General features: G+C 32.4%; 1 protein-coding gene across 1 annotated transcript in view; it reads left to right on the top strand.

The window, feature by feature from the left end:
* The window catches only part of LOC142321294 (lachesin-like), a 467,419-nt gene that overhangs the window by 394,065 nt on the left and 57,411 nt on the right, over positions 1–15,943 (top strand). Inside the window, exon 7 of the mRNA XM_075359291.1 lies at positions 5,780–5,950. Coding sequence (XP_075215406.1) covers positions 5,780–5,950 — 171 coding nt within the window. The remainder of the gene's footprint in view (positions 1–5,779; positions 5,951–15,943) is intronic.

Raw genomic sequence — 15,943 nt, forward strand, 5'->3', positions numbered from 1 at the left:
GATGCAGCTCTCCAAGATTCCCTATCTAGTGCTAGTCGTTTCATTTCAGTATACCCTCTACATCCTACATCCCCAACAATTTGTTTTACATACTCCAAACGTGGCCTGCCTACACAATTTTTCCCTTCTACCTGTCCTTCCAATATTAAAGCGACTATTCCAGGATGCCTTAGTATGTGGCCTATAAGTCTGTCTCTTCTTTTAACTATATTCTTCCAAATGCTTCTTTCTTCATCTATTTGCCGCAATACCTCTTCATTTGTCACTTTATCCACCCATCTGATTTTTAACATTCTCCTATAGCACCACATTTCAAAAGCTTCTAATCTTTTCTTCTCAGATACTCCGATTGTCCAAGTTTCACTTCCATATAAAGCGACACTCCAAACATACACTTTCAAAAATCTTTTCCTGACATTTAAATTCATTTTTGATGTAAACAAATTATATTTCTTACTGAAGGCTCGTTTAGCTTGTGCTATTCGGCATTTTATATCGCTCCTGCTTCGTCCATCTTTAGTAATTTTACTTCCCAAATAACAAAATTCTTCTACCTCCATAATCTTTTCTCCTCCTATTTTCACATCCAGGGGTCCATCTTTGTTATTTCTACTACATTTCATTACTTTTGTTTTGTTCTTGTTTATTTTCATGCGATAGTTCTTGCGTAGGACTTCATCTATGCCATTCATTGTTTCTTCTAAATCCTTTTTACTCTCGGCTAGAATTACTATATCATCAGCAAATCGTAGCATCTTTATCTTTTCACCTTGTACTGTTACTCCGAATCTAAATTGTTCTTTAATATCATTAACTGCTAGTTCCATGTAAAGATTAAAAAGTAACGGAGATAGGGAACATCCTTGTCGGACTCCCTTTCTTATTAGGGCTTCTTTCTTATGTTCTTCAATTGTTATTGTTGCTGTTTGGTTCCTGTACATGTTAGCAATTGTTCTTCTATCTCTGTGTTTGAACCCTAATTTTTTTAAAATGCTGAACATTTTATTCCAATCTACGTTATCGAAAGCCTTTTCTAGGTCTATAAACGCCAAGTATGTTGGTTTGTTTTTCTTTAATCTTCCTTCTACTATTAATCTGAGGCCTAAAATTGCTTCCCTTGTCCCTATACTTTTCCTGAAACCAAATTGGTCTTCTCCTAACACTTCTTCCACTCTCCTCTCAATTCTTCTGTATAAAATTCTAGTTAAGATTTTTGATGCATGACTAGTTAAACTAATTGTTCTGTATTCTTCACATTTATCTGCCCCTGCTTTCTTTGGTATCGTAACTATAACACTTTTTTTGAAGTCTGACGGAAATTCCCCTTTTTCATAAATATTACACACCAGTTTGTATAATCTATCAATCGCTTCCTCACCTGCACTGCGCAGTAATTCTACAGGTATTCCGTCTATTCCAGGAGCCTTTCTGCCATTTAAATCTTTTAATGCTCTCTTAAATTCAGATCTCAGTATTGTTTCTCCCATTTCATCCTCCTCAACTTCCTCTTCTTCCTCTATAACACCATTTTCTAATTCATTTCCTCCGTATAACTCTTCAATATATTCCACCCATCTATCGACTTTACCTTTCGTATTATATATTGGTGTACCATCTTTGTTTAACACATTATTAGATTTTAATTTATGTACCCCAAAATTTTCCTTAACTTTCCTGTATGCTCCGTCAATTTTACCAATGTTCATTTCTCTTTCCACTTCTGAACACTTTTCTTTAATCCACTCTTCTTTCGCCAGTTTGCATTTCCTATTTATAGCATTTCTTAATTGCCGATAGTTCCTTTTACTTTCTTCATCATTAGCATTCTTATATTTTCTACGTTCATCCATCAACTGCAATATATCGTCTGAAACCCAAGGTTTTCTACCAGTTCTCTTTATTCCGCCTAAGTTTGCTTCAGCTGATTTAAGAATTTCCTTTTTAACATTCTCCCATTCTTCTTCTACATTTTCTACCATATCTTTTTTACTCAGACCTCTTGCGATGTCCTCCTCAAAAATCTTCTTTACCTCCTCTTCCTCAAGCTTCTCTAAATTCCACCGATTCATCTGACAACTTTTCTTCAGGTTTTTAAACCCCAATCTACATTTCATTATCACCAAATTATGGTCGCTATCAATGTCTGCTCCAGGGTAAGTTTTGCAGTCAACGAGTTGATTTCTAAATCTTTGCTTAACCATGATATAATCTATCTGATACCTTCCAGTATCGCCTGGCTTTTTCCAAGTGTATATTCTTCTATTATGATTTTTAAATTGGGTGTTGGCAATTACTAAATTATACTTCGTGCAAAATTCTATAAGTCGGTCCCCTCTTTCATTCCTTTTGCCCAGCCCATATTCACCCACTATATTTCCTTCCTTGCCTTTTCCAATGCTTGCATTCCAATCTCCAACTATTATTAAATTTTCATCTCCCTTTACGTGTTTAATTGCTTCATCAATCTCTTCGTATACACACTCTACCTCATCATCATCATGGGCGCTTGTAGGCATATAAACGTTAACAATCGTTGTCGGTTTAGGTTTTGATTTTATCCTTATTACAATGATTCTATCGCTATGCGTTTTGAAATACTCCACTCTCCTCCCTATCTTCTTGTTCATCACGAAACCTACTCCTGCCTGCCCATTATTTGACGCTGAGTTAATTACTCTAAAATCACCTGACCAAAAGTCGCCTTCCTCTTCCCACCGAACCTCACTAATTCCTACTATATCCACATTCACCCTATCCATTTCCCTTTTTAAATTTTCTAGCCTACCAACCTTTTTTAAGCTTCTAACATTCCACGCTCCGACTCGTAGAATGTTATTTTTTAATTTTCTGGTGACCCCTTCCTTAGTAGTCCCCACCCGGAGATCCGAACGGGGGACTATTTTACCTCCGGAATATTTTACCAAGGAAGGCGCCTCCATTGTTGCTATGTGAAAATGCAGAGAGCCACATTTTCTTGGAAAAAAAGCAGCTGTAGTTTTCCATTGCTTTCAGCTGCGCAGTACTCAGAGGACTGAGTGATGTTGATACGGCCGTTTAAGTCATTGTGACTCACGCCCCTAACAACTACTGAAAGAGCTGCTGCCCTCTTTCAGGAATCATTCCTTAGTCTGGCTCTCAACAGATACCTCTCCGATATGGTTGCACCTTCGGTCCAGCTACTCTGTATCCCTGAGCACTCAAGCCCCCTCACCAACGGCAAGGTCTCATGATTCATAGAGGAGGAGGTTTTTTGTAACATAGCTGAATTTGTAAAAGGTGTATGAAATAAATAAACACTGCTAACATCAACTCTGGCGATCTCTGTATCAAAGTATCGACATCTCAACCATTCATCCGAATGGGTTCTGGATTCACATCCCGATCAAGCTTGGGATTTTTTCAACACTTAAGATTCCTCTTATCTTGGTCAAAAAAATCAATAATCTCTTATACGAAATTACGGTTTTAACCAGTCAGCAAAGTACTTTCGTTCAACTACTCATTACCGTTGTGGACTCCGTTCTTTATTCCTTAATTTTTTTTCCTCTGTATTTAATCTACAATAGGTTCCAATTTACTGGAACCATAAGTAATTTTAAATACAAAAAAGTAACATACAGTTTCCATTGAAATCCCTTAAAGAACTTTTTATGAGTATATACGTATACATATCTTGTGCAGTATACATAAATGTATAATAAACATAAATAAGTACATACAAAGATGAGTCCAAAAGGAATATTGATAACGTTTAGAACATAAAAGACAAACCCATCGGGTTGGTCTAGTGGTTAACGCATCTTCCCAAACCAGCTGATTTAGAAGTCGGGAGTTACAGCGTTCAAGTCCTAGTAAAGCCAGTTATTTTTAGACGGATTTGAATACTAGATCGTGGATACCGGTGTTCTTTGATGGTTGGATTTCAATTAACCACACATCTCAGGAATGGTCGAACTGAGAATGTACAAGACTACACTTCATTTACACTCATACATATCATCCTCTGAAGAATTATCTAAACGGTAGTTACCGGAGGCTAAACAGGAAAAAGAAAGAAAGAACATAAAAGGCAAAGAAAACATCAAAATTAGTCTTACCAATTACACAAGCAATAACTAATCAAACAAAGAAACGGTGAAACAAATCAAAGAACCAACAAAAGTAAGTGACGATTGGAAATGAAGAATTTTGATGATGCACAACATCCTAAGATAGGCGATTCTCTTCCAATCAAGGAGAAATTACAGATTTAATATATGCACTGACTTTAGGCGCCTAATGTCCTCACCGTTATGTAAGAGGTTAATGGTATGCCACCTCATATGTTTGTTCAGTCTCATCTTGTATCTTGTACTGAAACCCCGTATCACTTGCCGAACGGTTGGCAATCCCAGATAATCGTGTATTTCAGTATTTTTTGCAAACTATGGCGCTTCTGTTAAATTTAACAGTCTCTGTCTGACAACCAGTACATCTCGATGAAGTTAATATTAAGTTGTGTCTTTCCTCACATGAATCCTCCACATCAGACAACGATCCAGTTGCAGTCCTACAGATCGCACGTTGTTAGAATGCGGGATGAAAATTAAATTGCCTTTAAATTAAACTCAAGGGTAGCCACCCCTCTTCGCAAAGGTAAAATGAATAAACTTAGCCGGGTTAACCTTAATCTTACATTTAGTTAGCGATTCGTTATTTAGATCCAATACAGTTTGCAGTTTAGCAGAATCTACAGTAGGGTCAGCTTCCACAGCCAGGATCGCTGTTTCATCCGCAAACGATGCAACTCTGATGTCCTGCAACTGTAATGTTCTCTAGAGTAGCAATGAAGACAGAGTATGAAACCGTCCCAGTGTACTTCACGTCCTTCCAGATAGCTGTGTAGGATCAAGTAATATGGTTGATGAAGGCTTCTTTTCAATTTATAAAGTAGGTAAGGAAGCCAGAACCTTTTCAAAGTCCTACTGGGCATCTAAAAATACAGCCAAGCAATACAACTTCTCTTCTAGTTACTTGCTAATAAAGTTGATGATCCTGTGTGTTTGTTCGACTTTTTGAGTGACCACATCTGAAAACGAACTGACGATCAGGAGTAACGCGCCTTTCCTTCAAAATCGGCCATAGCCTCAGAAGTAATTTTTCAGATATCTTCGAATGGAGTACAATAAAAAAAAACACATCATTAAATCTTTTCCCACCTCTCATTTCTATCTCTATTTTGATTTTATGAGATAATAAGTTGGAGACATCCGACTGTCTCATGAATTATTTTTACATCAATATAATAATCTATACCGCAAAGCAAGTTGTTAAATTATTTAATTTAGAATTATAACTATGTATTATTTTGTCGAATTCAAAAACTCTTGAGGTATTTTTTTGGAATGGATTTGAGTTTACAGTTACAAATAAAAAATTTAATTTGTATTAGAAATAGATTTAAGAGTATTAAAAATTATTTAAGTCTTCTTTGATGTTATTTTATCAGTCTGTGATAGTCGATTTTGAAGATTGGAAAAATATATGATAATAATATTCCCCTTATTTTTGGGAACGAAACATATGTGTATTTAAACGTACCAGAGTATTCTCCTTACGAATACATTTCATATCCAGGATTTAGCTATAACAAAAATGAAGATAGCTTTATTCTTAGTAAAGATGACCTGATCTTAACTTTTAAGTTGAGATTTATCTTTGTTTAAATTTTAATTATAAAAATATTTAATTTGATTTTTTGTAAAGATATAAATAATACAACAATTGTGATTTGTTTCAGGAGATATGATCATTAATAGTGAAAAATACGAAGTAAACGGATTTAGTAAATCACTTTTCGAATTTAGAATGAGTCTGATAATAAGAAATTTTCAAAAAGGTGATGTGGGTTCATACAGATGTATCGCCAAAAATTCACTCGGTGAAGTTGAAAGCAATATAAGATTATACGGTAAGTAAAAACAATAATATTATTTATTATTACTGTTATTATTAAAAAGTAATACTATAATATGAATTTTAAAAAAAATTTGCCTTCAACGGACCTTATGAAGAAGAAAAGTTCTTTGTAATAATATACGGATGGCAAACTTGGCTTTCTGTTAGAAAATAATACAATCGTTTCACAAGGCGAAAAAGCGAAGCAACTGTTCCGCCAGTAAAATACAGTTGTATTCCAAGCGCATTCGGAAAAAGATAGTACTTTTCGTATTAAGTAGTGGAAGTTCCGGCCCATTTTAACAAAAGTTTTTTATATACCCTTCATCCATCTTTGTTATTAAGTGAAATTATTAACCTACCATATATACAAACAGCAATAGTATTGTTGTAACGCATAAATCAGAGTGAAACTATTTCCCACATCTACCAAGATCCAAAATAATAATTTTAAGAAATTACCATCTCACTGAATTGGGCCTTTGAAAAATATTTAAACAAATACTTAAAATAATAAATGATTTTTTATATATATATATATATATATATAATTTTTTTTTGTCTACAGTCATTTGACTGGTTTAATGCAGTTATCTAAGAATATCAATCTAGTGCTAGTCGTTTCATTTCCGTATACCCCCTACATCCTACATCCCCAAAAATTTGTTTTACATTTCCCAAACGTTGCCTGCCTGCACAATTTTTTTCTTTTACCTGTCCCTCCAATATTAAAGCGACTACTATTCCAGGATGCCTTAATATGTGGCCTATAAGTTTGTCTCTTCTTTCATTTTTTTTTCCAAATGTTCTTTCTTCATTAATTTGCCGCAACACCTCTGCATTTGTCACTTTATCCACCCATCTGATTTTTAATATTTTCCACATATTAAGTTATTATAATAACACCACATTTCAAAAGCTTCTAATCTTTTCTTCTCAGGTACCCCGATCGTCCAAGATAATCTTGTTATTAAGTGAAATTATTAACCTACCATATATACAAACAAGAATAGTGTTGCAACGCATAATTCAGAGTCAGACTATTTCCCACATCAACTAAGATCCAAAATAGCAATATTAGGAAATTATCATCTCATTGAATTGGGCCTTTGGAAAATATTTAAACAAATACTTAAAATAATAGATAAATTTTGTTTTTTTAATTTTTATATGTGTATGTATATTTTTAAAACTAACTAAATAAATATATATTAATTCATCAAATAAGCTCAAAGAGTTTTGTGTAAGAATTAACTGTAAATGGTAACCTTATATGTAATCTATTATTGAAATTACAGGACATTGAAATCACATAACCTCGAAAAGGGAGAAAAACGGAGTATTCTTTAATACCCTGGCTTTACCGTAAAGATTTATTCATATAAAGTTAAACACAATAATAACGCAGAAAAAAATCAGAATTAATTATGATTTAAAATTTTTAAATAAATGGTCGTAAGATTTTTCAAAGGTAGTTTTTTTGTGTTATAAACTATAAGTTAGTACGTAAAATAATAATTCAACCTGAATTATTTTTAATTTAATTTGGACATTATGTCAACTATTGTCCAGAGCCATCTCGAAAAAACGTGTAAAAGGATATAAACCAAATATAAACCCATATAATGTTTGGAATAACCAAATCTTGCTTAGGTTTGGTTTTACACTCCAAACTATCAGGAAAAAGATAGTAATTAAAGAGAATATTAATTATTAATTAAACAGAAAGAATATTAACTTTATCATGATGTATCTATCTTGAATTATTTTATTTTACTAAAAGATCCCGTGTACCTTTTTCTAATATAACCGTTTTTTTTTTTTATTTTTTTTACGTAACAAACGTCCTAGTTACATTCGTCAAAGTTTCATAACTGCTATCACTATAATATTGTAACAAGACCGGTATAGCTGGCCTGAATGACGGAATCTTACCAATTATTACAAAAGCAATAGAAAATGTAATTGACTGGTAAGAATCCAGAAAGGGACAAAAAGGAGAACCCTTTTTGTAAAGAATAGGTCCGTTTAGGTCTTTTGTTATACTGCCCACTGAATACAAAATGAGCACCTGTTGTACGGTGAGAAGAGACCAGGCTTGGAATTCATGGGAACAAAGCCTCAGTCGACTCTTCTCACGCATCTACTTGGGTCCGAACCTATAGGTAAAGAGTCTAATAGTATAAATAGCTCAGTAAGACCAGTAAAATCAGTTCGGCGGAGTACCGCGAACCAGTCTGCGAGGCGTTACGTCTACAAGGACACTTCTGCAAGGAGTTCAGCGAGGAGAGGCTGCGAGTTGTGTGGAGTTGTGCGAACCAATCTAGCGAGACGTACGACGACGGTCCAGCGTGAAGAGTCACAGGTGTGACTCTGCGAGACGTCAATCCAGCGAGGAGAGTATCCAGTTCAATACGATTAAGGTGACGCCACGAGTAATTCCAGTAACCAAGCAAGTACTATCGGTGAGTTATAGCAAAACTATATCTGAAAGACATAATGCAATAGACTTCATTCACAAACTGTTAAGATAGACAACAAGTGGGGATTTGCAAATGTATTTTATAAGATTGTTTGTTAATGTAACACTAACACTAGTGGTTAAAAAGGATTAAAAGTAGAGTTTCTTTTGTTAATGGGTCTTAATATTAGTTTTCTGTTTATATACCTAGAATAAATTCGGAACGATTATTTATTTTTAACTAGGTCTTATGTGTAATCTGTATTTATTACTTACTTCTTACATTACTATTTCTATTTGGTGTGTAATAATTTTGAATGTTATCTTTGTTGATTACGTTATGTATTTTTGTCTGTTTTTATATCTTGCTTACTGTTTTGATTATGTTTTGTTTGATGTCATGTAATCGTACTTTACTACTATTATTCTGACTTTTATTGTGGTTGTAATCATTACTGTATTAATATCTGTTCATTTGTATTAATATATGTGTTCATTAACTGTTTTATTATTGTCACTTATTATTCTTGTTATTATTATTATTATTGTATTTATTACCATTGTTATTATTATTAATTTGCCTTGTTGTAATTTGAACATTTTAAATCAATAAACTATAATTATATAAGCATTATAAATTGTCAACAACCTCTCAATATCCTGATCGAGCCGCGCCGAACCACCGCAACACGCGACAATATTCTATACAAATGAAATTTTAGGCAATTATTGTTACATTTAAATTATAAGTAAAGAGTTATGTTTTATTATTTTTTTTTCTTAATAAATGCAATTATTTATTTTAAATAAAATATATCTTGCAGAAAATTACGGTAAAAATGAATCTGATTTAATGAGATCTCATAATGTAATTATACACTGCTTCATATTAGAGCTGTCTTTTCTATAAATCTGGGCATAATACAAATTATCTCTAATAGGGTTGGCTCCAACTCCATTACTAGGATATAATATAATGAGAACATTCAACGGCTGCCAATTATCATTCATCTATGTATGTACAATGTACATTTTCTATCCCTTTATATAAGAGTAGGTGTGTGTTATAACCAGATTTCACATCATTAGTCAATTACGTTGTACATTTAATCCGGTTAACCTAATAAAATTATCAAAAATAATCGTATCCTACCGAATTCAGCTGGTGTACAAGGTATTTATTTGTACGTGATATATTAATCGAAAATATCGTATAAAACATGATGTGTGACATATATAATTCTACAGTTGATTTTTATTTAATAATTTAATTTACCCAATAAAAAATAACCTTTTAAAATAAATTACAGTATCAAGAAGTTCGTTAGAACTTCGCCGATAAGAATCTGCAGAACTGGACGGCGGGCGAAGTCAACGAACTGTGTTTACAGGTCTAAACATGACTTAACCTATAAATGAAATGAAAATGGGGAAAAAAATAAAAAAATAAGCATGAAAACATTATATTTCAGTTCAAATAGATTTATAATAAAGAATATTTTTTAAAAAATATCTTGAATTTTGTTAGACAACGTTTTTTCTTCCATTTTATGAACCGCGGGACTGGAATATGTCACTTTTTCCTCAGAAAGGTGGCTTTACGAATCGCGCCGCTAGATAGTAGTTCTTGATAGTACTAGGTAGCATACAGAAATTTGATAATGTACTTAAAATAAGAAAATTTAAAAGAAAATATACTACATCTTGTATTAATAGTAAATGCTCTTATGTAAATGAAAGTACTGAAAATGAAACAATTTTCAATGAAATTATACATCGATTTCAGAATAAAGTAGCGAGGGTAATTGCCGAAGCTCCGTGGTTCACGCGGAATAAATGAGATTCAGGATTATCTGGAGCTCCCATCGGTTCGTGAGATTGCACGACAGCGCAATGTCAAATACCTGCAGAGGCTTGAGAATCATGTAAACCACTTTGCAATTAATCTACTCGATAACAGCAGTGACGTCCGACGGTTGAAACGAGCCCATGTACTCGACTTAGGGTCTGCATAACGGTTTGGAATCGTAACACCGTCAAGTTTAGTGGTGTCTTATCTAATTTCTTGTTACTTCTCTTTCTCTTTTATTTGTTATTGTTTGTTTTGTGGACTATATGGTGCTGAAATTAATGGTTTGTGATTTATGACCGAGTTTGAAATTTCATATTTGACTTTGCTTGCAACTGTTTATTGTATATTATTTATTTTGGGGGTTCCTTAAGGACCTTCTTATCACGTGATTTTGTCAGGAAACTTACTTATAGCTCCGCAGGAGAGCCGATTGTAATTATAATTAATATTGAGAAAGAAAATTATCTACTACCTCTAAATAAAGTTTGAAAAATAACTACTTTTAAACATAACGTGGTGGAATATGTTATTAAATTTTCCAACCTTTTTAACAAGTTTGGAAATGAATTTTAATGTTTTAAAAGCACACAATCTAAAATTTTAATTGATATTAATTAAATTTTGTAATTCATAGAGCAGAATATTTTAGATCAGGATTAAATTTTGTGATCTTTTATTAGGTTTTATTAATTAAAATCATTATATACTTTTCAACATTAAATAAAAAATAAATAGACAAGTAAGAATATGTATATTTGTAATAAAAATAAATGCTCTGCTTTATAAGTGGAGAACTTTTTTTTTCGTTCTATTTAAACTATATTACCGTAAGTTTATTTTTTTTCTTTAAATAAGATTCACTGATGTAATCACATAATTAAGTTTGTGTTTTTTTAAAAGAAAAACTTTTTGAAAATGTAATTAATAAAAGAAAATTAAATTTTTCTAATAATATTTTTTCGAATTTTTAGAAGTAGTACCAGTTTATAAATAATTTATAAAAAAAATAAAAAACAACAATTTAATGAGCATTTAAAGCATATTTAAATTGTTTAATTTTTTTGTCTGTTTCTTCTTCAAATTTTATTTTATTCTAAATTTTTTTAATCTTACGAGAACTTTGTAACAGACCGTTTAGAATATATTCTACTAATTTATAAAAATAAAAAAAACGAATGCAAAAAAAATAAGTAAAGATCCTTCTCCCGAAGGTGAGCTATAAGACTTTCTGGAATCCTGTGTTTAAGTTTTTCAATTAATTAAAATTTATTTGTGTCAGATTTTTGTCGGGAACGCTTTGAATATTAAAAGATAATCTCAATATGTATAAAAATGCTACATCAGTTATTTAATTGATTATTCCTAATTGATCAAGTCGAAACGAGGTCTTGTTTTAAGTCAACTTTTTGGTATTTTGTATTTGCGTGTTTATAACGCAGTCACACCCAAACTCGTTTACCTATTTTTATGAAATTTTGCGTTATGGCTTCTTGTCATTAAAAAGAATAATTTATTAAATAATAGTGAATTTATTATATGAAAATAATGAATAAATAAAATTTATATAAAACATAAATAATTTTTTAAGTATTAAATGAAAATATTTGAACACACGTTTAAATGTGTGTGTACATATTCGTTCAAATATGTAAAAAATTAAATTTTATCTTGCTTATTAAAAACTCATAAACAGCATAATGTTGTTTCTATAAAACAAAAAGGTTTAATTTCATTTTTTGTTTTTTTTGGAACAATGATGTGTTAGTGACAATTTTTTATATAATTTCCTGTATCATAGTGACAGCTGTAAATGTTGTACAGTACAGCTCTATTCCTTCAGCTTATAATTTGAATGGTAACGGTTTATGAACCATTAAATAGAAAAATTTTATTTTATATGATACTAAAAGTTATTTTTATCTGCTTTATTGCAGGGAATTTTAATTTATTTTAAGAAAATTTAAAAAACAATTGGCTGAAAAATCCTTTTACACCTCAGATTCAATTAAATGTTTGTAATTTATCGTTCTAGTATTTCATAATTGTGTTTCTGACCAGTAACACCAAAATGCGTTTTTCAGTTTTCACGAAATTTTGCCGTATGGTTTTTTGATAATAACATTCCATCTCTTCTTTTTATTTTTTACCGACGTTTTGAAGAAAAGTATGGTATTACTTTCGGTCACACGGAGGGATTGGGGAGGTGAAACTGAATTTTTTGTACGTTTTAAGGCACGAGGAATACCAAAATACCATTCACTTAAAATGTAACTTCCTTGTGTGTATTGTGTTCCTTGTTTGTATATATATATATATATATATATATATACTAGCTCTACCCGCCACGCTTCGCTGTGGCACATTGTGGTTGCATGGATGAGAAATGAGAAACAAAAAAAGCATACGTTTCATAGAAGTTTAATTTTACAATACTTGTGGATATACAATATTTTTTGTTTTTCCACTGTCTGCGTAGATATAAAGGCTATCTGTTTTGCCGACTCGGGAACACGCAACATACAGTTGCCCATGTGAGAAGCAATCCGCATCTAAATCTGAACCACACAATTCTAAAGATTGACCTTGAGCTTTATTGATTGTGATTGCAAATGCCAATCGAAATGGAAATTGCGATCTTTTAAATTAAAATGGTGTATCGGTCGGGATTATGGGTATTCGCGTGCCGTTGCAGAGTTTTGGCTGATTAATATTCCGCAACAGGATAATTGTCATTTTTTGATCGAACCGTTGCTAGAATCAAACTAATGACGAATGTTTTCCCAGTTCCTCCTGGCGCATCCAAGAAGAAGGTCCCCCCAACTCCGTCATTTATCATTTGCATTATGCGATCATAAATGCCTTTCTAAAGATTGACCTTGAGCTTTATTGATTGTGATTGCAAATGCCAATCGAATTGGGAATTGCAATCTTTTAAATTAAAATGGTCTATCGGTCGGGATTAAGGGTATTCGAGGAATGAGGACATCTTCACCTTTGAAAGGCCCCGTTAAAATCGTTGCTTCCACTACGTTATTCATCAATTTCTTAACTGCAAGTCGCGTGCCGTTGCAGAGTTTTGGCTGATTAATATTCCGCAACAGGATAATTGTCATTTTTTGATCGAACCACCTGTGGCCGTTTTCTAATAAATTCAGAGCTTGGTGAAAAGCGCAGCTCAATCACGACACGATCACACAAAAGTACCTCGATTAAAGTGAATATTTAATTCAGATTGTATAATAATCTGAATCAGATGCAAGTGGATACGTTTTTTTTTTTTTTTTTAATAAACAATTTAATTGGGAACAGGTATTGTTTCACATGTGACTGCGGTTGTCGTTAGCTAGTATGGCGAGTGTTCCCCTCGCTTCCGGCAGATGCCGCGGTCACTGGTACACAGCTGACCGTTAAAAAAACTGTTTTCTCGCGGTCGCGGGCATGTGACTGATGCGAAAAATAGATAAAAACAATCTTTGATGCGGATTATATATCTTGCTAAAATTTGAGCTCAATGGGTGCAGAACATTTTGAGTTTTTGAAGCGTACACAAACGAACTTAACATTTTTATATCTAAAGATTTGTGGGCTGCGAAAAAAAGCCCTTAAGTCTTGCGAAAAACACATCATTTTAAATGCTTACAAAAGCAGAGTAATGCTTACAAATTACAGAATAATCAAACGGCATTGATTTCAGATGTTAATAAACTGCTAACGTAAGTACAAGTTGTGATGCTTCAGTGTACAACGTGATTCTCGAGTATGAATCTACTAATGAATTACGGTCTCCAAAAAAAAAAACAAAAACCCGCAGGTCAATTCAGAAAAAGGTGAGATTTTGATAAAAACGCGATTTGTAAAAAAATTACACGAATTTGAATTATTTAGAAATAGTTTAGCGGTGTATTATGTCCTTTGGAAGAGAATTCGGTTATTGTCCTCGACAACGCTTCTTATCATTAAACGAAAAGAATTCCAGCCGTGTTATAGAAAAACAATGATATCAAACTGTGGCTTAGATCAAAAGGAATAATTTTTGAAGAGGTTTAAGTTAATGTTCAATCATTGCAAATGGTTTCGCATATTAAAAGTAATTATAGTCCGTATAAAATTGGTTTGACACAACGCCATATTGGTAAGTCGTGTTTTTATTCGTCTCCTAACGAATATGTTTGCCGGCCTCCGTAGCGCGAGTGGTAACGTCTCTGACTTTAATCCGGTGGTTCCGAGTTGGAATCCCGGTCAGGCATGGCATTTTCATACTCTATAAATCATTCATATCATCATCTGAAGCAATGTATAACGGTGGTTTCGGAGGTTAGAAAAAACAAAAAAAAACTAATACATAGTTGTGTGGTTTCAATGTTACTATTTGTGAATTTTGTTATTTGCTTTTACATAGCAAAGAACGCTAAATGACCAAAAAACGATTGTTTGGTTATATATATATATGTAAAAAAATATCCTAACAAAGGATGTTTTGGTCATTATGTAGGGATATTATTTTCTGTGTATTTGGTTATTTCGACTTTTTTTGTTTTCATAGTCTTAAGTCTATCTGGGCTATAAGAAAGTTGGGTGTTTTAATTTATTTACTGTAAGTCATCCTTCTTCGTGAATTTTCTTTTTGTTTTAGATTTTTTTTTTTATAAAATACAGATGTTTTAGCTGTTAAATATAATTCAAAGAAATTTGTTACTTAATCAGTTGTGATTTTGTTTACATTGGCAACGGCCATACGGGCTCTTTGTGATTGGTCGTTGTGTTTGACAGCGGCCATCTTGCATTGATCTGATTGGTTTTCCTTTGTTTACATTCGCAAATTAAATATGTACAAATTAAAAATAGATACATAGATTTATTAAAAATAGATGGAAACAATCTTTGATGCGGGTTATATATCGTGCTAAAATTTGAGCTCTATCGGTGCAGAACATTTTGAGTTTTTGAAACGTACACAAACGAACTTAATATTTATATATATATAGATATATTGGCCTATATATAAAATTTGTGCCTCAAATAATCTTCAAAACTACTAGATCAATTTCATTGATATTTAGATATTATGTTGTAAAAGAATCTCAGGTAGTGCATGTGAACATTTTATGAAGCTTGTTGAATCTTTCAATTTAAGTTCGACAACATAACTTGAGTTATGGTAATTTGAGGTTATGCTGATTTTGTATTGGTGTATTTTTCATACGCGCTTATGCAGTGAGTCACAATGGTGAATGAGTTTAAACTTGATGCATGTGTATAGGATCTACTCGTTAATCGAACTTAAGTAGTACATTGTACGTTGAGAACAAGCGTGTCTTTGACTTCGAAATAGTGAAGAAGTTGGAAACGAAAAGTCGGTATTCTTGTTCAGAACTGCGTAACAGTTTTTTTTTTATTTTTCTTTCGTTATTGATAATTGTAAAAATAAATAGTAAGTAGCCTACTTATCGTCGAATGAGATTGATAAATGATATAAAGTGACTTAAAGGCTAATAAACAAAACCGTTTAAAGCCTACGTTTAACGTTTAAAGCCTTTAAATGATTTAAAGGCTTAAACGGCTAATTACAAAATAAATATACATTGTTAATTAACTAATAAATGGGATATGTGATACAGTTATTTATAAAAAGTATCTGAAATTTATTCCAAAAATAAGTTACTTGTATGTCGTGTCCCGTTGCTGTTATTTTG

The sequence above is a fragment of the Lycorma delicatula genome, chromosome 3 (assembly GCF_047948215.1).
Source record: "Lycorma delicatula isolate Av1 chromosome 3, ASM4794821v1, whole genome shotgun sequence".
Taxonomy (NCBI): Eukaryota; Metazoa; Arthropoda; class Insecta; order Hemiptera; family Fulgoridae; genus Lycorma; species Lycorma delicatula.